The 22901-nt window shown below is 38.6% G+C and overlaps 3 protein-coding genes and 1 long non-coding RNA gene across 14 annotated transcripts in view; all 4 read left to right on the forward strand.

The window, feature by feature from the left end:
- LOC105561666 overlaps positions 1-5376 on the forward strand; it is a 40169-nt gene extending 34793 nt beyond the window's left edge. For 4 of the 11 annotated variants that reach the window (XM_012011843.1, XM_012011844.1, XM_012011842.1 and 1 more), the window contains 7 exons: positions 474-563; positions 868-1286; positions 1651-1801; positions 1965-2171; positions 2520-2800; positions 3037-3333; positions 4059-5376. In XM_012011843.1, coding sequence (XP_011867233.1) covers positions 474-563; positions 868-1286; positions 1651-1801; positions 1965-2171; positions 2520-2800; positions 3037-3333; positions 4059-4202 — 1589 coding nt within the window. In that variant the 3' untranslated portion in view covers positions 4203-5376. Of the gene's footprint in view, positions 1-118; positions 564-867; positions 1287-1650; positions 1802-1964; positions 2172-2519; positions 2801-3036; positions 3334-4058 lie in introns of those variants that run through there. The other 7 variants (XM_012011847.1, XM_012011853.1, XM_012011852.1 and 4 more) reach the window with 6 other exon arrangements.
- A 1614-nt stretch (positions 5377-6990) lies between these two features.
- On the forward strand, positions 6991-13257 carry LOC105561665 (alpha-tocopherol transfer protein-like). The gene is made up of 6 exons (XM_012011841.1): positions 6991-7188; positions 9105-9243; positions 9817-9976; positions 10110-10215; positions 10534-10897; positions 11260-13257. The coding sequence occupies exons 2-6, from the start codon at positions 9105-9107 to the stop codon at positions 11409-11411; spliced, it is 921 nt and encodes a 306-aa protein (XP_011867231.1). The 5' UTR covers positions 6991-7188; the 3' UTR covers positions 11412-13257.
- Positions 13258-14091: 834 nt separating this feature from the next.
- Positions 14092-16092, forward strand: LOC105561670. The gene is made up of 3 exons (XR_001008920.1): positions 14092-14402; positions 14826-15139; positions 16013-16092. It is a non-coding gene; the product is annotated as an uncharacterized LOC105561670 (long non-coding RNA).
- A 31-nt stretch (positions 16093-16123) lies between these two features.
- LOC105561671 (endoglucanase 15-like) lies at positions 16124-22849 on the forward strand. Its single transcript, XM_012011861.1, has 6 exons — positions 16124-16243; positions 19541-19778; positions 19853-20131; positions 20276-20616; positions 21176-21425; positions 21534-22849. The coding sequence occupies exons 1-6, from the start codon at positions 16211-16213 to the stop codon at positions 21839-21841; spliced, it is 1449 nt and encodes a 482-aa protein (XP_011867251.1). The 5' UTR covers positions 16124-16210; the 3' UTR covers positions 21842-22849.
- Positions 22850-22901: the final 52 nt, after the last annotated feature.

A 22901-nucleotide genomic window follows, 5' to 3' on the forward strand; every position in this document is an offset into this window, starting at 1 on the left:
TTCCCATTTGAAAACTATTATAGCCTCCACTTTTTCGTATTAGAATTTTCGTCTTAAAATGTTACAAGGTATTTGTCATTAAAATATTTATCGCCAGTTTAGGTACACCCTGTATAATTATAAATGAGCAATTTTTTAAAAATGAAAAAATTTAAACTAACAAATTTTTTTACCGCGTAGCTGATGCAGCAGACTATAAATCCTAATAAAGAGAACTTCGTTTGAACTTTGAGATTCTCCTTCGGTCGTTCGGGCAACCGAATTTGTTGATTAGCGACGGCGTAGCCCAATTGTTTTTCGGGAGGAAAACAAGGGGAGACTGAACGACGATTCAGAATTAAACTTTTGCTCACTAACGTTTCTATAAAGAAACAGACTGCAAGTCGATTACTCGGGTGAGCGATGTGTTATAGACAAATGTGCGCGAGGGACAAAATAATCCAATTACGTCACGTTTAAATTGATTTCGTTAGCAGAAATCGTCATGTCACGTTCCGGAATCTTGATTCTGATGCTGTGGTCGCTGATGGCGTGCTCTTTCGCCTTTACGATGGATCGTTCAGGTAATCTTTGCTCTCGTCTCCGCTTCGTTTGAACGAAGTCCGCAAATGATAAGGGAATGCAAAATGTATCATTCAATTTAATTGTTAAGTCTCCGACATCGTTCTTAAGGACTCATTCTAGATCATACATTTATGTACATGCGCGTTATAGTGTTTTTTCCTCTTCTCTTTTTTCAAGAATTTTAGCATACATGTGCGCATACATAATTTCAAGATTATTTAGCATACATATGCGCGATGTATCTTTTAAATACATTTTTTCGAGTTGTCATTGCACCTACCGATTTATGTCACGCTTTGATAGCGCTTGCGCCTTCTGCATGGGACACGGCACCATCCTTGGACACTTATCAAAGAGTATTTGTCAATCCTGCGTTGAAGGACAAGATACAAGTAACAGGCGCGCACAAGATCTTGCAAACCGAGGACGCAAAAATGTCGGAAAATGTGCTGGGAAATCAGACGCGCGAGAAGAGATCAACAACTGGGAATGTCGAGGCTGAGATGAAGCTCGTTGAGATAAAGCCTATCAGTGAAATAGCATTAGCAATTAGGAGCGACGCTTCCGATTCTTTTGAAGAAAACGCTAATACTATTATCACTCCTCGAAATGTCATTTTGCTCCTGATCGATGACACAGGTCCGGATGAGAAAAGGCAGGAGATCCTGTGGAAGGATTATAAAGAAAGACTGCAGCCCTTCGCGATTGAAGGATTTCTTCAAGTACTTTCCCATAATCGTACTAATCATTTTTTTACTCGAATAGCTTTAAAAAACTGATAATCGGTGGACCAATTCTTCTTTCATTATTTAACTTTCTTTCATTCAATACTAATAACGTAAATCCGGATTTTCACGAAAGTGTATTTAAGTATTTTCATGAAACATAATATCGCGCAAAATAATTAATTTTAGGCTGAAAATATGACGTCTATCGTAGGGCAGTGATTTATGTTAGATTTAAGGAGAAACTTTTAGAATTTAATTTTTGTAATATTGTTTTTGTGCAAAATCCTTTTTTAAGTCTTCATTAGTTATGTAATACAGTTTAAATTCGAGTTGTGATAAGGGAAATTTTATATCGTAGAGCTGCCACGACAAGTTTGACAGCGCTAATTTTTCTATGGATAACACGTCAGTTACTGAAAAGAAAGAAAAAAGAGACAATTGCGAGTGTGCCCTTCATTCGATCGAAGAGTTGTTATCCTGGGCGAAACAAGTGAGAGGAATGACAACAGGTATGGAAAAAGAAAAGTTTTATTAATTAAATTACAAAAGGCTACGAAAACTATAAGAATATAAGAGAGAATATTAACAAATAGTAATAAAATAAATAATACATTATTCTTTTTTACATACTTAATTATTTCTTGTTGATCGCCAATTTTATGTATTGAACAGGCGCAATTTCCGGCAGCAATTTCTCGTTCCCATTCTTTCCTAACTACGAGTCTAGCAGATTCAATAAAAATAACGCAAAGTTGGAACCACATAAAAGAAAACGCGATTCCAACGACGGTTGGCAAGTAATCGATCTTAGCGACCGGGCGAAATCCGTTTTCCCTTTGACTACAGCAGGTCCTAAAACAGGAGGCGAGTCACAAACAGGTTTATACATTTAAAGAGTATTTTGCTAAAAATATAGAGATTCAGAACGGATAAAATTGAGAATTGAGAAAGTTAAGGTAAAAAATGAGGTGATCTTTTCAAGCGTGAAACATAAATTCTGATAATTCCAACAATAATGCTAAATACGCGAAGACATAAAATAAAAGATATAAGATAATATATTTGATAATCATTCCGATCATTTCACTAACAATCCTAAGCATAAAATATCAAGTTGAAGTTACTCTTCTCCAAGAATCTAATTCTGATAATTTTTGCTAACTTATAAAAATATACAGGATGTTTTAAAAAAAACGTAGAAGGGATAAATATCTATTTTATTTACAGAAGAGATGAATTATGATGTCGCGTGGGACATTTTCGACGTATTTTCCAAAATAAGAATGGCTTTCTTCCGTTCTCTGTTCGAATCGTTGCACAGAAACGATGGCGCGTTCCAGAATGAATTCTCATCGCGCAAATCGTTCTCTTTTAAGTCAGCTGCAACCAATTTAATTGAGAATACCATCAGGGAGCTGAAATCTGTCCCAAACGAAAAGGGCTACATGTTAATCGCTGCCGCACCGAAAAGCGAGGGTGCCGCCGTCATCGATCTTCTTCAACGTGAAGTAATTAACGCTTCTTTGATTGTCCATAAAACTGGTAGATCTCAACATGATTGAAAATATAAAATTTAATCGGACATTTTTCTCAGTGTAGTTAAATATTAATACCACACGTCGAAATGGGAGATACATGTAATGAACTAACGAAAGTATAAAGTTAGAAAAACGTTATGGTTACTCATGCAATACGTCAATGCGTGTACGTTAATAAGCTATTAATTCTTTTTTAATCGATAAAGGCCTCTCCAGAGAACACTCTCTTCATCGTGACACAAGTCTGTGTTGAAGACCCAGAATCAGTTCCATTCATTGCACAAGGACCGAATTATCGAATTCTTCAGGAGGCACAAACTACTGATGAGCTTCCAATCACAATAAAAAAAGCGATGATTACACGCGATTGCCGTGATACCGGATGCATGAGTCGGCAAAGGCGCGATGTTCCGATTGTTTCACGTGTGCCGACCGGCGAGATCTTTTCGCAAGAACTGTCAATGCAAAAGCGAGTTAGCAGAAACAAGAATGCTGAGAAACCGGTAAATTGAACCAGTCGTGCCTTAATGATAAATAATGACGATGCTTTGAATAACAACTAACGTAATATTGCAAGTATGCTTTAATGTGATTGGTTATAAAAAATATATATATATGACATAATTACCTCTCTTTAGAATGTTAAGAATATTATTAACATAAATTAGTTGACAATCCTATAATATAAATTGCATACATATTAGTAAATATATGGTTTGATGTACATATTGTTAATTAATACTAATTTAATAATAGACGAAAGTCCTCTATTATGCGATAGAATTTCTAATGTGAGATATTAGGTTTTTAGCGTCCAAATTCAATCACAAATCTTTTTCGCGACCATTACACGATTTAACAATAAATTTTCCACTAAACAGATTTTACTCCAAGCTCTCTCTTTACACCTCGCCCTCTCAAATTAGGAATATATAATATAAAATAAAATAAGTTAATTATTAAATTAATTGCTAGATTTAAGAATACAATTATTTGTAATTATTTTATCTGAAAGTTTACATTAATCGTATTCCACTTTGTACAGAAAACGAATACACTGAACGACACCAAAATGTCAAACTAGGTTTCTTTATTCGTTAAAATTTCACGCTTTCTCTCTTTGAAAAAGGCTTTCGGTAGAAATTGATTAACAAATTGTTTAAATTATCTGATGTGGAGATAAGCTGATCTTGCACATAAAGATGGGCGTTTGGTATCTTTTGTTTAGAGTACCGTAAACGCTGAAGGAACCTTTGTTGGGAAAGAAGTACCAGGCAAAAGTTCGACTTCGTCGAAGATACCGTGTGGCCTTGCTACAGTACTCGGTGTCACGAGCTCGATCCTCGCCAAGGCCGCAATAACATCTTTTTAAAATCAGACATAATATTTTGTACTGAATATCTATAACATTTTTTTCTATATCTCTTTTCTCCCCCGTCATCGATATTTTACAAACGAGAACCTACCGACGATTTTGATAATATTTCCTTTAAAAAGAAAAACACTAAGAGAGAATATTGGGCGAATAACGCGCGTGGAAAGAGATTATGATATTGCAATTAACACGTCGATGAAACTCACGAATAAGCTGTGGCGAAAAATTGTACTCGAAGGATACATAAATAATCCTGACTGTGTCAGTGAAGTCATTTAATTTTCTCAGGAAGAAATCTATTTCTTATTTATCAAATGAGGCTGTTAGAATCTAACTTTCTCTCGTTAGAATCTGACCCGAAAGAAGCGGATAATCTATTTGTAATTCAGGGCAGACAGATTGGCTAGTTCGGTATATTTGCGGGGGTAAGTATTTACCTCGCGTAAACACGTCTTGCCCGATCCGGTTAATTACAAAATCGCACGTGATTGCAACCCACAATTTCATACACTCGCGAATTCCTCTGGTTATGACGGTCGCCGCTCGCGTAATCCTACCCTGGTGCAACAACGGCGCGCAACGTATCCGCGAAAGAAAGTAAGACGAGGGCACGAGCTCGGGCCGCGATTAGTCAGCGTGCGATTCTTTACACTCGGAAGTGAATACGGTGAAGAATCGAGCGGGAACGCACGATTATCACCGTTATCTTCACTTTGACGGCGTGCGAAATTCGCACTTCGAGCCAATTTTCTCCGTGTCAATAATAAGTACCTCCGTTACTAATTATTTCGCGAGAACAAAGGCTTGCTCGTGTGCACGCTGATAATTATCACGATCGCTAGATAATCCGAAGAGAGACGAGACTTTTCCGCGAAAAATCTCGCAAATCTCATAAATACATGCATGTGACGATAAATACATTCGTTAAAAAAAAAAATCTAAAACGCATGTGGCAATTGAATATATTATTTAATTAGATCGACCTGACGGTGCGCAACGATAGCAACTAGAACCACGCAAAACTTATCTGACGTGCGTGAGCGAGAAAAGAAAAATGAGCTCGTTGAAACTATATTCGTGGTATTTGAATTGGAGCCTGAACTTTAAACACAATATATAGTTAAAAATTTGTCTCATAATATTATTGTCTCCTTTATTTCTTTCGGTAAAATCTTATGCTCGCTTGTTTGGATATAACATTTTAACATAAAAAATAATAAAGTATCTAGTTTGTATAAATATCAATTTTAGTTGGCGCAATTGGATGACATATCATTACTTTTGTGGAGACAATAAAAATGAATTTTTAATAACAACATGTATTCAAATAATTAAATTATATTATTCTTGATTGGGTGGCGCTTATACTTTGCGTCTTTTTTAACTTTTTTAAAAAAGGTAATTTTTTCAGGTTTTCAATTACTTGACTGTATGTGCGAACCATTTAAAAACATGCGTATCAATCTCGAGAGGAAAGTTTCGTATTTTTGGTTGTTAATTAGAGCAAGAAAGATGATGCATGTGCACACCAAAGTTAGGCGCGCTCACCGGGCGAGGATTTTCGCGTTATATAAGCGTTACAGTTTCGTGAGTTTCTAAAATCACGGAATTATATTGAAGTTAGCTATTGCCGTTTCTCGGTAGGCGTATTACGAAATTATTGTGATTGCGTACAATGTGTAAGTAAGTAATTCCACATGTGTGCCTCATTAAGTCATCGGTTTTTATTTTCATATAATATTACAGATAATAAAGTATGCAGCTGTAGATTGTTTGCTAATGTTTTTTTCTATCTCCAGTCATTGAAGAAACCATTTACCGTATCGGTTTTGCATTGGTTCAATCAGTGTCTGGGGGGCATGAGGCTATTTGCATAAAAAGTCAAAAATTTTTTTTTTAGTAAAAGATTCGTTATTGATGTATACATTACAAATCCAAGTGTGTAATTTTTACACGTAACACTGTAAATCGTAAAGTTTTTTTAAGCGGTTATATGTGAACTATTTTTCCCCGCGTAAGTGTGAAAAATCGTAAAAATAGCACATTTTGTACACTTATGTGTGTAAAAATTACACACTTGGATGATTTACAAAGTATTTTGAGTAAAGTGTTACAATTGATGTACATTACGGCTAATATGCGATAAAAAAGATAGCGAGGTTGCTTATTATCTGCCAATAAAGGATACGTTTTGTGCAACAGGAAACTACAATAAAAAATTGTTGGAAGCTAATTGCTTAGATTGAAGGCTAATTCATCATGTTTCTTTGAAAAGAGGTAGAGTTGAAGAGAGCAGTCTTCGAAAAGAGTGGAATTTTTACATTACAAATTCTTTGTATAAAATCATTTAAATTTTAATTGAACCTAGTTAAATATGAATGTAAAAAATTGCTAAACCACGCTTGGCTGGCAAATTCTAATTAAAGACATTTTTTTTATAGTTAAATATGATTTCACTACAATTAAGCAGCTTCACATTTTATTGACATTTCCAGGTAGCGACTATATTTGGTCATTTTAATCATTTCAGTCTATGTTTTAGGGCACCGGATGTTCCGCAATATTCAATATTTTTGTCTTCTTTACTCAATGCCTTTGGTATCGTACAGAGTGCATTCTTTTATATCACGGTATTTCCCCTCTAAACGGAACGATCTTATTTGGTAGTCCCTGACAAGTCTACATTTTACGGTGAGTTTCTCGGTATTCCCCAAAATCCCTCCCCCTCCCAAAAATGCTAATAAGATTTTCTTTCTACCGTGCATTATTACGGGAAGCAGAGAGTGGGGCATCCCTACGGTATAAAGGAGAACCGGTCCACGTACGAGGTAATCGTTCCCACTCCGTTGTTCATTTACCGTCTCTCGAGTTCGCCGCTCCGCTCGTTTCTCTTTCCGCAACAATCCGAAAGTCATCGTCGCCGCGATCGTTTGCACGACGAGTGTTCGGCTGTGCCTGTGAATCGCGCTGAACATCGGTCAAGGTAAGTCCAGATTTCGTCCAATGTACTACGCATAAAATTTGGTCTTTTTTTTTAAGATGAGGTCAGAGTGACTTCATCGCATCTTGCATGAATGCCGGATCGAATAAAAATTGTTGCGTATACCATGATTAAATTTACGCTCGATGAACAAAATGTGCTTTAAGTGTCTCGCTTGATCCTTGTATTCAAATCGTAAATTTAACGCAGAACCGTTCGTCAATGAATTCACATCTCGACTTAACTCTTCGGATTCTTTTTCAATTATTTTTCATAACAATTTTAAAGTTCGTATTTTTCTAATTAGTTGTCATACTTTTTCTTCCCTCGCCCATACATCAATTTACACTATAAATATATTGAGCAGTCAGGTTTATAAAAGATTTAAATGAATTTATGAATTTCTTTCTTCAAATTCGAGTCTCGTGAATATTTAAATACAAAGTTCAAATTATTAAATTTAAAATAAAAAAATTTCTTTTCGCAGTAAAAACTATTTACTTCTAATGAAAATAAATCGGCATATATTGGTTAAACAATTTTAACTGTATTTCCTGTATCTAACTATATCGTATTAGCTAATTTTAGCTTTACCAAGGCAACCATCTAATATTTTTGTGAAATAAAAGTAGGTCTAGGACATACAGCGCATAGAACGCAAAAAGACAGGTCTCATTATTATTGTTAAATAAAAATTTTAACATTTAATTAAAAGTCAAAGTCAAGTCTGTCTCTTTCTTTATCTATCTTTTCTCTATCTACTAATTTGATATTGTTATAAAATAAATTATTTTCATTTAAATCGCATCCTTTGATGATGCAGAGATTTAATATTATAAAGTTGTTCTTATGACTTTTTCGAATACTGCCAGGTATGCTCTCGATAATTTTTTCGCACTTACGAGAAGATAATCGCGATAGTAGCACACCGGTGATCAAGAGCACTTGCGTCATAAACAATTCTAGTAAAAAAGATATTACGTTAGGAAACACTTATTAACGATTGCAAAACTCTTTACTTCTCCCACATCGTCTCTTTTCAAGCAAAAAATTTTCCTTATTTTAAACGATTTGTTCTCAAGTTTTATATAATTATTCTCAGTAACAAGGAAAGATTATATCTCATATTCTCATGATATAAATAACAAGAATGTAGTTTTTTATAAACTTTTTATAAACTTTTGCACAACTAATTGTAACTAAATAGGTTGTAAAAAGGGGAATTTCGAAACTATACTGTCGGTCCCGAAACAAGGAGAGGTAAAGATTAAGAAATATTCTCTTTACTTCTCCGTACGAAGCCGCGACGAGCTAGAGAAAGTTCACGTTGAGCAAGCCGCTTTGGTCAGCATTAATTCCTGACATAAGAACGATGGGTATCTTAACCGGTTGTGCAATCCGCGTTGTGCACATTACGCGCGTAACACGTGCAAGCGAAAAGGAGTCAGATAGACATTATGCATAGCCGGGACGGTCCAATTTATTTTGCAGGTAATTTAATTTTACGCTTTCTAATCGTAAAAAGAGGGACATCTATTTTTAATTGAATTTTTCATCGGAAAGCTAGTCCAGACATGCGTCGTGTCACTGTGTCACACCGGGATCACTTCTGTCCGTGACACGTGGATACGCTGGCTATGATGGTATGCCTTTGGTTTTTAGCCTGTATCTCATATCTGTATTTGTTTGTTATTTTTCCACCTCAAGTGGATCGTGAGGTTTGTCGTGTCTATCTCACCTTGATATGCAGATACTCCGTCCACATTTGGCCGATCGCGATACGCGATTACGATATGATACAGTGATACGACACATGTCTGGACCTCGCTTTAGACTTTTCGATTATAGAGAATTCACGAATCCGCTTGTATGTACGTACGGTATATTGTTCCTTATTGCGAAATTACTTGTGTTCGCAGATGCTGTTGATACAGCCTAAGGACGAAATGTCCAAGCAGATACAAGTGGAGTTGAACGAGAATCCAGCGACGCGCGACAAGGACCTCGAAAATATTAAAGAGTGGCTCGCCAAGCAACCACACTTGCCAAAATTCGAAGGTACGCGCGACAGACTTTTCGTGTCGAATATACTTGTCAGACTGGATGGCACATAAAATTATACAGAATAATTGCGAAACCTACTACAGACGATGTACAGTTTGCATAAAATTTTACGATAGCATTTCACTTATAATTTTACATGTCGCATATTTTGATGTATATTTTAGGCCCTGTTTTTTTATTCTCTGGTTAACTGTTAACTAGCGGTTACTCGATTCTCCATCTTTTTCTATATTATCTAAGGCCTGGTTTTTCATTTTCTGGGACTCTATTCTGCACTTGGCTACCTTGGCTTCTTTTACATGATAGAAAAGCTGCGCAAACGTCGTTAACGATATCGATAGTTGTCGGTAGCCGGGTGCAGAATAGAGCTGGTTAACTGTTGACCAGAAGTTAGTCGACTCTCCATCTTTTTCTACGTTATTATCTGAGAAGAGACAGAGAGTCGACTAACCTTTGGTTAACAGTTAACCAGAAAATGAAAATCCGGGCCTAAATTCCAACGTGAATTCTACTCTATTATGATTAGATTATTTATAGTCAACCTAATATACCCTTATCTTTTTCCAGATGATCAAAGAATAATGACGTTCCTACGCGGGTGCAAGTTCTCTTTGGAGAAATGCAAAAGGAAGCTGGACATGTATTTCACGATGCGCGCGGTAGTCCCCGAATTTTTCTCCAACCGCAACGTCAGGAACCCGGTGCTGCAAGAAATATCGAAGCTCTTGTAAGGATATTGCGATCGCGCACGGTATATATATGGCGGTAGTTTAAGATTTCGATTTTAGACGAGAAACGCCACAAGTCATTCGCGTGAACGGATTAGGCAAACGGCTTATTTATTCATCTCTTTCCTGCAGACATCTACCTCCGATGCCGGGCTTGACGAAAAAAGGATGTCGAGTGATTATCATGCGAGGAGTCGATAAGAACATACCGACCCCGGATGTACCGGAAGTTATGAAGGTATGCATTTATTTCGACCTCTGGTAGAAAAACTGCGACCTCCAACAATGTACGCACTCCCTAAATTTAGTAAAATTTGCCCGAAAATAAAAATTCTTGAAAACGCACTTTTGCACATTCAGTTCCCTTGGGAAAGGTGCGTTGAACCGTGTTTTTTGGATCCGCAGTTTCCGCTGTTCCGTTTACATTTACAGTATCTATAGTTGAACTTGTTACATCGATTTCGAGTTTTGCAGATTTTTAAAAACTATTTCACACAGACACTTTCGTATCTCGTGTCGAGGGAAGTAACGGAGAATAACACTGTTAACATTAAAGATGGTGTTCATGATCGGCGACATTCGCCTGAAGGAGGAAGAACACGGCGTGGCCGGCGACGTCTACATCCTCGACGCCTCCGTCGCGACGCCCAATCATTTCGCGAAATTTTCGCCGTCCATAGTAAAGAAGTTTCTGGTTTGCGCGATAGAGGCGTATCCGGTGAAGCTGAAGGAGGTGCACGTGGTGAACATCAGTCCGCTCGTCGACACCATCCTCAATTTCGTCAAGCCGTTTTTGAAGGAGAAGATACGCAATCGCATCTTCATGCACAGCGACATGAAGACGTTATACGATTACGTACCCCGAGAAATATTGCCGGCCGAATACGGTGGTGACGCTGGACCCATCCAGAATATACACGGTATGACATTTCATTTTTTTCATCGATTTCAACTTGTAATACACGCCCTAAAATGTCGCTTTTTTAATTTTGAGCGCAATATTCCCAGTCTCTTAATTTCGAGTAAATTTTTCCTTAATAAGTTTGTAGAGAAGACATTAAGTCGTCTTCGTTAAATATGTAAAAGACATCGATATAGCAAAAACTTAATAAATATAAAATAGTAAAGCCAGTACGGCATCCGTATAAGACGTAACAAATATTTCATAGTTGTTATCGGAATAGTAATAGGCGTATGTATATATAGACAACGTTACAAGTTAAATATCTTGAACGTAAAAAATTTTTCTTTGATCGTTATAATTTTTTCCTTTATCTGTCAGATTTGTGGATGAAGAAGTTGGATGAATACGGGCCGTGGTTCGCGGAGCAGGAAGCTATGAAGACTAACGAGGCTCTGCGACCAGGTAAACCAAAAACGCAGGACGACCTGTTCGGTCTCGATGGATCCTTCCGGCAGCTGACGATCGATTAGGTCGTCCCGGAACCATTTTGACGTAATCATCGCCAACGGCAGTCGTTAACCAGATAGTTCGTCCGCATAAACTTCTCGACGTCGATCATAAACTCCGTCCACCGATGAAAACTAAGGCACTTTCTTTTCAAACGACTACAACTGTATCGCAAACTTTTGTACGGTTTGTGCTTAATATCGAGTATCTCTAAAATGACACGACCAGGTTCATCGTGGAACATAGTTATTAAGCATAATACAGCCTCGCTGAAAAGTTTGCCGGAAGTTTGTGGCAGAGATGGCTCAACATTAATAGTATTTTTCCCTTTTTACTATTTCTTAATGCGATAATTTATTTATTTTTATCATTGCAGACGTAAGTGAATTCTTTTCATCTTTTCTTCTTCGATTTTTGCTTTGTAAAATGCCATTACGTTTCGATGAAGAAAGAAGTACGTAAAATTTGTCGAAAATTTTAGCGTATTCCTTTGATAATTTTACGTAAGTAATTTTACGTAAGTAAAATAATTATGTATGTGGTTTTACTAAAGGCATAACATTATGAGAATTAGATTGTATCTTCTTAAATTAAACTAAGATAACAAAGTTTAGGAACTTAATTGCCCAACTTGATATTTCATACAGGACTACATCTCAATATTAAAATTGTGATAATTATTTTTTATGTGATTTTATTAAAGACACAATATTATGAAAATTAGATTGTATCTTCTTAAATTAACTGGGATAACCAACTTGATATTTCATACAAGACATCTCAATATTAAAATTGTGATACGATGTTTAGTCAAACAGTGTGTTCGAATAATATTATATGCATATTAATAAGTTTATTATTATCACTAACATAATGTCATCAAATATGCAATAATGATAGGAAATCAAGTAATATTCAATTTGGCAATGTGCCAATGTAGTAATGTAAAAAAGAATGCGATAATAGCTCTCTACATTTTGGTTTGTTGAATCGCCGGCAATTGGACTCGGCAAACGTGCAAGAATCTGGCGCACTGATGTATACCTGTCATTTAGGTATGTGATGCTTTCCAATATCTCAGATATTTTTTATTGATGCTCTATTTCGAGAAATCATGAGTAGAATTAGAATTAAATATGTAATTATGTGCAAATGTGTGTGGGTGATTTATAAATAAATCTTAAAAGAAAACAGATTCTCGTGAATCAATATCGAACACCCAGTTAGACTCTTTGCGTGCCACGCAAATGACTCATACAGCGGTGTTTTCGTCACAGCACTCGCGAGAAATGTAATTCATACGCAATCACGTGTTACAATAATCGGACGAGAAGTTGCGAGAAGCGTTTTGCAATGTAAAAGTTCGAAAATCTCTAAAACGTGAGCGCCGTTCTTAGAAAAAAAAAGGAACTTTTGCCTTCGCCGACTGCGGCGCTGGTCGCTTGCCATTAATTTGTTGCTAAGTGGAACGAAAACGAAATATTCGATAAGAGTGTCGTGTCCAGTGAAAGCTGTATGCAGCGGTTAAACCGCGGTGCTGAAATTGCCCGAGTTTCCATTTACGTTCACTTGACTTCCTGGAATAATCAATGCCAGTGCCGGATTTCAATAATTCGAGAGTCAAAGAGAGAACAACGTTAAAATTTCTGAGAAATGTCTTTGAGTTTAAGCAAATTAATTAATTTTTCTGAAAGTTTCAAAAAGGAAAACTTGCTATTTTCCCTTTTTAATTAAAGTGAAATCAGAGTGTAATCCAGTCTTCAACATCCAGTCGATATACCTCGTCGGTCTATATCGTATTAAAAGAATTAAATTTACTGCACAATTATTGTTCAAACGCAACCGTTTGACACATAAAAGTTATCGAATTAAAAAGAATTACTTGTTAAATTATTAATTTTTCTGCTTGTCTTCCGCATGAAGGTTTCCCTTTGTGCTTCATAATCCCAATATAATAACATAAACATATCTCCCATGAGAATAATCGTTGTCAGAACATCAATTATTTAGATATCTTCAGTATGTTGTCAGCACATCAATTATTTAGTCGCCTTTACATTCTATCCCGTAACGATTTAACGATTCTGGTGCCCAATGGCCCGATAAATATAAAAAGCGCAAATTAATTTGCTAAGGGCGACACATCGTCGGCAGCGACGATGGTGGTGGTGATACGATATTAGTCATGCCATCACGCATGCGAGACGAGTAGTCGCCTCTCTTCCCGCGCGGACGCACTTCTTCCCTACTTCTTCATTCTTTTAGTCACTTGCGATTGTCATCGAGCCGGCTAAGTCAGTCAGTCAGTCGCTCATCAATCAGTCGGTTAGTAAGTTATTCAATCAAGTTAGTCGTTGACACTTTTTGCAGTCCTTAAAAATAACAATCAAACTTACATCGGAGATGACAGTTAATAACCGATAATATATAATATGTGTATATAATGATAATCTAATTGACAAAAAGAAGTTGATTCGGCAAAAAAGTAATTTGTGAAAATCAAATGTGACAATGTGTTTGATATTCGATTAGAAATCGTCAGAATAACAAATGGTATACTATTGTCTTCGAGGGATTTCATAGAAAAAAAGATAGATATAAAAAAAATTAAAAAGTATTAAAAAGTAAAAATAAATTTATTAAATACTTTACGAAAGTGTGTGCTCAGGAACTTGTAAAAAATATATCAAAACGCCTCCTTAAATTTTTCTCAAATTATTTGTTTCCTGCTTGTATTTTTATTTACACAATCATTTGTAAATCAGATTTAATAAGATTTGTTTCACACCTTGTAGGTAAAGTTACAAAATGTAAAAGTACATCGATTTTTTAAGCCAAATCTTAAAAAACAATACGCCGATTTCTTTCGCTACAATATTACACGCGCAACATGTGCAATTGAAGAGTTCTCGAGCGTGTCCAGCGGGAAGATTACTACTTTCTTGGCGAATGAAACTCGCTCAATAATCACGGAGACTTCACGTATATATTTTGCGTTTTTTCTCTTCCTATAGGTACGATTTCTTAATCATTTTTCAGACAGTCGATTCTTCCTTGCTTTCTGTCTCGCAAACCGTGTTGCACAAACTCAAAATGTTAAATCATACTCTCGCACGTAAAGAGAATAAATTACCATAGTTATAATGATGTAATATGTTTTAGAATCGTTCCATTAATTTTAATAATGCAAAGTTAATCTCTTCTTTACAAAACTGTAGGCAAGTCGTAGCTTGTTAAAAGAATTCTTTACATTCAGCCGCACCGGCACAAGAATTTCCCGATTACAATATTGTGTCAATAAAACGTATTAAAATATTGTGTCAGTAAAATATAATGTATCGGGAGTTTTTCACGTTCGTTTGCGAGTCGCATCGCCTGAACCTCTCACACGAATCGTAGAGATAGCGGCGTGATTCGCATTTAAACACAATCGACAGAAGGAGATCGGCGTGGTGGACGAACGAGGGAGTGGGAGAGTGATAGCCAGACGAAGTGTGCGAGTGATCGAAGTGACGGTAGAACGAGAGAAGACTGAGCACGCAACCTGTGCACATTCTGTCAGTGCTGGGTATGCAAATGCCGATGGCAGAAGAGGAAACCTTTGGCCCCTTATAAGAAGTAACGTGAAGAACGGTCCACGGATCGTCGTCCACTCTCGGGTCTTCCGCGAGTCTTCCTCGAGTCCTCCTCGAGATCACGATGCCGACAGGCGAGATTTAAGCCGGCGCTGACTGGTACCGGAGGAGCTGTGGTGAGTTCGAATTTCGACATTATTTTTCACGCGCATTTCGCTGTTAACACGGTCTTCCAAGCAGAGTTTTTGCGAATATCAATGCACATTTATTTGTAGAAAGCGCGCATTTCTGGCACTGAGTTACGCCGGTTCCAGTTTCTGACCGTGGTCTAGATTTATTGTTAATTAGGACTGAGTTTTTGTAGATCCGTTACTTTTACCTATATCTCCTCTGCACTTTCTGCACAAAAGCACTTTATTTATTCAACTTAATATTTTATTCATTCACGTGATTTATTACTACTTATTATTATCAAATATAAAGAGATCGAAAAAGTAAAGAATTGTTTAACGCCAGTAACTGATTAACCAATGTAGAAAATTGCCTGACGACGCTTGGCTGGCGAATTCTAATTAAAGAAATTCATTGCGAGAAATATTACCTCAGCCAGGGTTTGCGATAAATATTACCGCATGCCCCGGTGGTCGAACTGGTGAGACATTAATGATACAGAAAATTTATAGCGAAAAATATTACCTCAGCCAGGATTTGAACCTGGACCTCCCTACACTCTAGACGGGCGTTTCACCAATTCGACCACCGAGGCCCTGGAGTGTGGGGAGGTCCAGGATCAAACGCTGGCTGAGGTAATATTTTTCGCAATGAATTTCTTTAATTAGAATTTGCCAGCCAAGCGTCGCCAAGCAATTTTCTACATTAGATAGAAAAAGTGTCGCGTTCTACAAGATTTTAAAAGAGTGACCGACCTTGGTACGTATCATAATTTATAAGACACATTTACTATTCATATTTATTATTAATTAATTACCTTTTTACTTCCCGGATCGGCGAATGTTCGCCAAATAAATCTGTTGTCGAATTTATATTAGAATCTGCTACCAGGGAGAGAAACGGACGAAGCTTTGCGAAGCAGGGCGCGACGCTTTCGTGTACCAAAGGTGTGCTATGCCGATCCGCGTCGACATCGCGGTGTAACGGAACGCACAAGGTTTCTGAATCGACGTGACCGGCGCGCGCCTTGTCGCGTCGCGTTCGCGCTTCCGGGACGACGGCATCGCGACGCCAGAATGAAGCTCGACCTCTTCGTCACGTGCGTCACGGTGAGTTTTCCCGGTCGATGGTTCCTGATGGTCACTCGCGATTACCTGTTGCATACCTGCATCACGTCGCGTTATCTCATCCGAACGCGTCGGAATGCCGCGAAAATTCCCGACATAACAAGTAATAATATTCCGTAGATTACAGGGCGATAACAAATCGCAGGTGATTAAAGAGGACCTTCTCATCGCTGTCATCATTTTTTAAATAATGCAAAGATCTTATTGAAATCATCAACTTTACATTTTTAAGCGTAATACTTTTATTCGATTACCACCGATGGCTTGCCATCATTGATCTTATGAATATTGTTGGTCTTTGCATGGATGAAAATTATAGCAGAACATTTTCTAGTTCGCTTTTCGATCCATTATTAAAATTTTCCGATTTTCGAACGTTCTTTAATTAGCTTTTCTTTTGTCCGTTGAAATTTTATATAAAAAAGTCCCCTCGTTTTCTTTGTCAAATTTTAGACTTACGTATAAACTTGCATTCAGACATAAATAAATAAAACAAGACCCAAAACCCGTTGATAACTTATAATTTTGATTGAATATAAGCATTTTTTTTAATTCATCACTGTCTTCGATCGAATTTTTAATAATTCTGAGTGAAGCTTATTGTCGCCAATGGTAATTAGACAAAGGAAAATTTTTTTTTAAAGTCGACCAGTCTGGCAAAAAGTGATCTTCATTTAAGTCACAACGTTTCAACCTTTTTATCAGGCCTTTTTCAAGTACAATCTGGAAACAAATTTCAAATGCTCAAACCTTGCACTATATTTCTTAATTATTTCTTTAACTTATTATGTTACTTTTTATCTACTTTTTGACTGTTTTTTTACCCTTACACTTAATTTATTAATGAATTTATTTCTATAACTGATTATCTTACGATTTGTCTATTTATTAATTTATTTATCGTTACCCGTAATAATTTCAGATATGACATTATGAATTTGCTGCCACAGACACATGAACTCATTCTGTTTCGGCATAAATTAATTCTTTCAGCCAACATTAGGTACTTTTCTCCTTCGCAATGCATACTTGTATATACTAAAAGTTTCTTTCTTTATATTGCGGTTTGAGCATTTGAAATTTCTTTCCAGGTTGTACTTGAAAAGGATCCGATAAAGAGATCGAAACGTGACTTAAATAAAGATCACTTTTTGCCAGTCTGGTCGACTTTTTAAAAAATTTTCCCTTTTTCTATTATAATAATTTCCTTGACGAGCTCGGCGAGATCGAGACGAGACATTTTCTTTCACTTTGGACGGACTGTTTCAAAAAACTTCTTTCCGCGAGGGAAGTTCTCACATGCGTAGGAATTCGCGAGTTTACAATAAGACCGATATTTGCCGAAGCTGTTGGCGTTTGTCATACAGGAATTACACGGCCGACGAACCGAGGATTTCTCGGAAACCTGGGGAACGCTTTGGCGACGAGGAAGCGGGACCAAACGCGACTCCAAACACGCTTCTTCCTTCCTTCTTAAACATACCGGTTTCTCGAATTCGCGAAGTAGCCGTTTCGCGGCGCTCGCCATGGAAATATAAATTCTAAACGGCCTAGGACTTTGCTGAAACTATAACGATTCCACGCGCACGTCGATCGACCCAAGAAACCCCCGTACATAACTTTTCACTGGAAAAGATAACTTTTTTTTGTAAATTTGGAAGTATGGAAAAATTTCTTTTTCATAATTTTACATATTTTGATCCAATATCCTGAATTTTCTTATTTCTGGCAGTCTACAGCCCGTAGATTGCTGGCGACCTATGAGTTAATTAATCATGTGATGCTCTAAAATGTTTATCTCCCATCTTGAATCTCTTTCAGAAAAGATGGATTAATTATTTTAAGGATTAAAGTAAAACCTTTTTCTTTATACTTCGAATACCAACTTTTTGTGGTGTTTCCGGAATGAAGCCCCCTTCAAGATAAATGATTTATACAAATTTGCGCCTCCCGATTAGATTATCGCGACCAACGCTGCGACGGAGATCGTTTTTATTCGCGCAAGCGAAATGCATTCCGCTTTAATCACGGTAGACGCAGCTGTACGAGAATGCGAGAGCTTAAATCTCTAATGAAGCCTCGTGAATGAACGAAGATTCAGCTCGCAAATGAATCGCGCTTAAGTCCGTCACGTAGCTCGTACGTGTCCTGCGGATTTATCGCAGCGATTCGCGCGGTATCGCGTCGCATCGATGGTATATCAAAAGCGAAGAACAAAGGTGTATCGTTCTCTGCCATTGTGGTTTTGTAACACGCATGCGATATGACTAAAGCTGGTCCTACGATATGACTGTAAAGCTGGTCCTACGACGCGTAAAGGCTTGATAAACTACGCCAAGTCATTCATGGAAGCGGGATAGCTTCGCTATTGCTCGCGGTTCGCGGTTCATAACTCCTCGTGCCTTTTCTACACCGATAAGGATGATCCTACTTGCAGTTCATCCCTAGATGCAGAAGGGACATCGGAAAAGCCATAAGGATCACCCTTGGGTATAGAACAAACATGAACGTTTGTATCATTCTTCCCACATTTACCTTCTTGTCAATCTGGATTTCTCTGATTGTTAGTTTCGCTCACTTAAGCAATGTAAAGGCCGAATCAGACTAGCAATTGCCGACTCGGATTGGATTGGGATTGGGGAGTGTCTTCTAGCTAATGTGAGCAAAGCAGCCAGCGACTCAATCGATTCTCATTAGCCAGAGGGCAATCGCCAATCCCAATCCAATCCGAGTCGACAATTGCTAGTCTGATTCGGCTTTAAAGTGACTTGAAATCATCGTTGATTCGATTGCCTATTAAAACGATCGCTATCGCAGAATCGAATCCTTCGAACTCCGGAGAAGAGTATTCGAAGATGTCACTTGTCAATTTTCACTCACTTTGTCTTCGTGAATGACTACTCTGTCATTATTATTTTTAGTCGCGTTTGGCAATTCGAAATTACGCGAAGTGAAAATCCGACTGCCGCAATTGTCGAATTAAAAGTGCACAGCTTCGCATTGCGAAGTGTCCAAAATCTTGTTCGCTTCCCTCGACTCCCGATTAAACGGGAGACCGACCTTACTTTTCCCGGAACGTGAACCTTGATGGTACACGCAGATTATGTTATGAGACTGTAGTCTACATGCAAAATTTAAGACTCTACACGACATTGTCCTACATTACGCCCGTTCGTCTAGTACACGTGTACTGATAATCGTTACGTGCGCTCCCCGTAAACGTTCGGCAACGTGCGACAATGATATTGAGCGCTCTGTTAATGCGCGATTTATCGACAGATTCTGCCGGCACTATTGATCACGTCGACGTGCGAGATAAACGCTGTCCCGGCGGAAAACGCGACGGCACTCGAGAGCGTGAATGATTACGCCCAGGTCCTGGAGCTCTCGTTATTGTTTTACGAGGCGCAGCGTTCTGGTAATCTGCCGAAGAACAACAGAATTCCGTGGCGAGGTGACTCCGCATTGTACGACCGCGGCTCGAACGGCGAGGATCTAACCGGAGGATACTACGATGGTGAGAAACCGGTTGCGCTTTCGGTCGCTATTTAATTTGACAGGTCGCAAAATTAATCATTCTTATTCGACCAGCTGGTGACTTCGTTAAATTCGGCTTCACGATGGCTTTCACGACGACGCTTTTAGCCTGGGGTGCGGTCAATTGGCCGGAGGCCTACGACGCCGCCGGTCAACTCGACGAAGTTCGTCGAGCTATCAAATGGTCTACCGATTACTTTATCAAGTGTCACGTAGGCGAGAACGTGCTGTACGGGCAAGTCGACGATTTTCCCATCGATCACATGTTTTGGGGGAGGCCCGAGGAGTTGAACACCACCAGGCCCACCTACAAGATTGATGCGGAGCATCCTGGTAGAATGTCAATATATACAGGGTGTTGTGTAACTCTATATATTACGAGTGTCTAATTTGCGAGCGAAATATTAGTTTCCTCGAACTTTGAACATATCCGGTTTATTTTGCGTACGTGTAATGCACTTTGTCGACCGATCGCAGGCTCCGATCTTGCTGGCGAAACGGCCGCCGCTCTCGCGGCCTCGAGCATCGTCTTCAACAGCGTCGATCCCGAGTACAGCGCCGTATGTCTCGAGCACGCGAAGGACCTGTACAAATTCGCTGACGTTTATCGCGGCCTTTATCACGAGGCGATACGCGGCGCCGAGCGGTATTACGAGAGCACGGATTACGGCGACGAGCTGGCATGGGCCGCGATCTGGCTCTTCAGGGCTACCGGAGACACCAAGTACTTCGACGACGCGGTGCATCATTATCAGCATTTCCATCTCAAGGAACGACCGAACGCGTTCTTTTACAACAAGAAAGTTGCCGGTATCCAGGTGAGACTCCCCTATTTACATCCTATTTTCTGGTTTTACTAAGATACTGATCTTACTAATATAATTTATTTGCTCTTTAAAAGTCAATCAGTGTATTATCACTGAAAACAATAAATAGTTGTCGATTTGCTGTTGTAAGTGAAAGTCGCAGTGGTATACTCGTAACTTGAAATCAGTGACTATTCACTGTTTTCTGTGATAAATCAATGGCTGACTTTTAGAGAGAGTGTTGAGAAGAGTAATCAAGCTTTTTAGTCGACCCGGACCTCCCTACTGGGGTGGGACGTCCGCCTAGAGAGTAGGTAGGTCCAGGTTCAAACCCTGGCTGAGGTAATATTTTTCGCAATAAATTTTCTGTGTTAAAACGCTGGCCGGTTAATGCGGTCTGAAAAGCTTGAGTATTGTTATCTGTTACTTAAAGAGATTTCTATGTTGAGAAGAGCTTTCTTTCGAGCGAATTCGATGTTGAACGTAAATTTCTCGGGCGCGAGGAAAGTCGTGAATAGTTCGCGAAGCGGCGATATCATTTTCAGCCACGCATACATTTCGCTTTTCGTAGGTGCTGCTGGCCGAGCTGACGGGACAATCCGAGTACCAGAATGCCACCCGCGCGTTCTGCGACTTCTCGGTGCGGCAACAGAAACGCACGCCGAAGGGCCTTTTGTTCATCGATAAGTCTGGTACACTTTCTCACGCCGCTAACGTGGCCTTCGTCTGCCTGGTAGCGGCGGACTCCCTGGAAATCGGCGACTCGCGGGAATACCGTCGATTCGCCAGGGAACAAATTGACTACATGCTAGGTGGAGCGGGTGAGACTTCATCGTTAGTTAAAAATATTCCAAGAAAGATGGAACTCTCATTAAATTCGTTAATGAACTTTGCGTCTTTGCTCGTCGTTGAACCGGCGCATTTTTCAGGAAGGAGTTACGTGGTTGGACACGGTAAAAATTCACCGAAACAGCCGCACCATGCCGCGTCTTCTTGCCCCAACAGACCGGCGCCCTGCGGGTGGCAGGAATTCAGCAAGAACGTGCCGAATCCGCAGATTCTCTACGGCGCTCTAGTCTCGGGACCGGACGAGGTGGACACGTTTAAAGATTGTCGAGAGGAGTACGCCTACACGGAAGTCACGTTGGATTACAACGCTGGCTTCACCAGCGCGCTCGCCGGGCTGCATCAACTGCAATTGCAGAGTGCGGATAGAGGAGCGTCGAAAGAAAACTGATTTGTAGTTTTAATCGAAGGATAGGCGAATTTTCATGTAAAAATGAGGGTCTCGCTGATTCTTTGTAGTGAAATACAAAAGAACCTGCATTTATGTAGAAAATTACGCATTGATTTGATTTTACATTGTTAATATTAACAAAGCGATAACGAAGCGTGATATAGTATCTTAAAGTAATAAAGCTGACGTTTCACGTTAGTAATCTTAAGATTGTTTTAAATTCGAATGCAACTATTGAAAAATTAAACTTGCATAGAAGATTACGATAGTTTATGTTAACAGTATTCAATTAAATGTAAATTGATTACATCAAGGCAGAACTAAAAGGTGACATGCGAGCGTGTCCAGAGCAGCGTTTGCGCGTAAATAAAGCATCGTTTTGTTTTACAATGATAGAGTTTAATTTATTCGCAGTCCGTAATGGTTTAGATGCGCTTGACAAAATTGTAACTTCACGGCACTTTACGAGGAGGTAAAATAAAAAGAAAATGCCTAGATGGTCATCGATCGTAAGTCTACGTACGTGCGCGAGTGGAGCCATAGTGCAATATCGATCGCGTGTTCATAAACAAAAACAAACGGTGAAACAGCTTTTAGAGAAAAAGTGACAGTATGCGAAAGTGATAGCAATAAATTAAACGCAATGTCCTTCGTAGGACATTCTGAACGATTGATTGTTAAAAATACTATTATTCTTATCTTCCGTTCTTATATTCTTTCAAAATGTTTTAGGAAACTGAATTACTACTTTGTTACTATTTCTTGTTGGTAAGTCTACGATTATGTGAAACGTTGCTTAAAACGAAGCATGGTGTGTTTCGTTACGCGACTAGGTGGTTTCTTGTATCTTGTCTCTCTTTAATAGATCGATTAACGACATATGTGTCATATCGAAGAGAGAGATAAGTAAGAGCATGTACAATTCTCGTAAGAAATGCAAAATTACAGCAAGAATTTTTCCCGTAAGCGCCTGAGTTTTTCGAAAATAAAATATACGAGAATAAAGACTTGTCGGGCGTATACGTTTTAAGTTTCTCCTTTGATCCGTACAGCAATGACA

This window comes from Vollenhovia emeryi, unplaced genomic scaffold, assembly GCF_000949405.1.
Source record: "Vollenhovia emeryi isolate VEMERY1.0 unplaced genomic scaffold, V.emery_V1.0 DF939203.1, whole genome shotgun sequence".
NCBI classification, from domain to species: Eukaryota; Metazoa; Arthropoda; class Insecta; order Hymenoptera; family Formicidae; genus Vollenhovia; species Vollenhovia emeryi.

Excerpts from the sequence above, each read along its gene's own strand:
- LOC105561665 (XM_012011841.1), top strand. The coding sequence starts at position 9,105 with ATGCTGTTGATACAGCCTAAGGACGAAATGTCCAAGCAGATACAAGTG. Across the intron at positions 9,977-10,109 it reads CAAGAAATATCGAAGCTCTT|ACATCTACCTCCGATGCCGG; the intron begins GTAAGGATATTG and ends TCTTTCCTGCAG. Across the intron at positions 10,216-10,533 it reads ATGTACCGGAAGTTATGAAG|ATGGTGTTCATGATCGGCGA; the intron begins GTATGCATTTAT and ends TTAACATTAAAG.
- LOC105561671 (XM_012011861.1), top strand. The coding sequence starts at position 16,211 with ATGAAGCTCGACCTCTTCGTCACGTGCGTCACG. Across the intron at positions 19,779-19,852 it reads AACCGGAGGATACTACGATG|CTGGTGACTTCGTTAAATTC; the intron begins GTGAGAAACCGG and ends TTATTCGACCAG. Across the intron at positions 20,132-20,275 it reads GATTGATGCGGAGCATCCTG|GCTCCGATCTTGCTGGCGAA; the intron begins GTAGAATGTCAA and ends GACCGATCGCAG.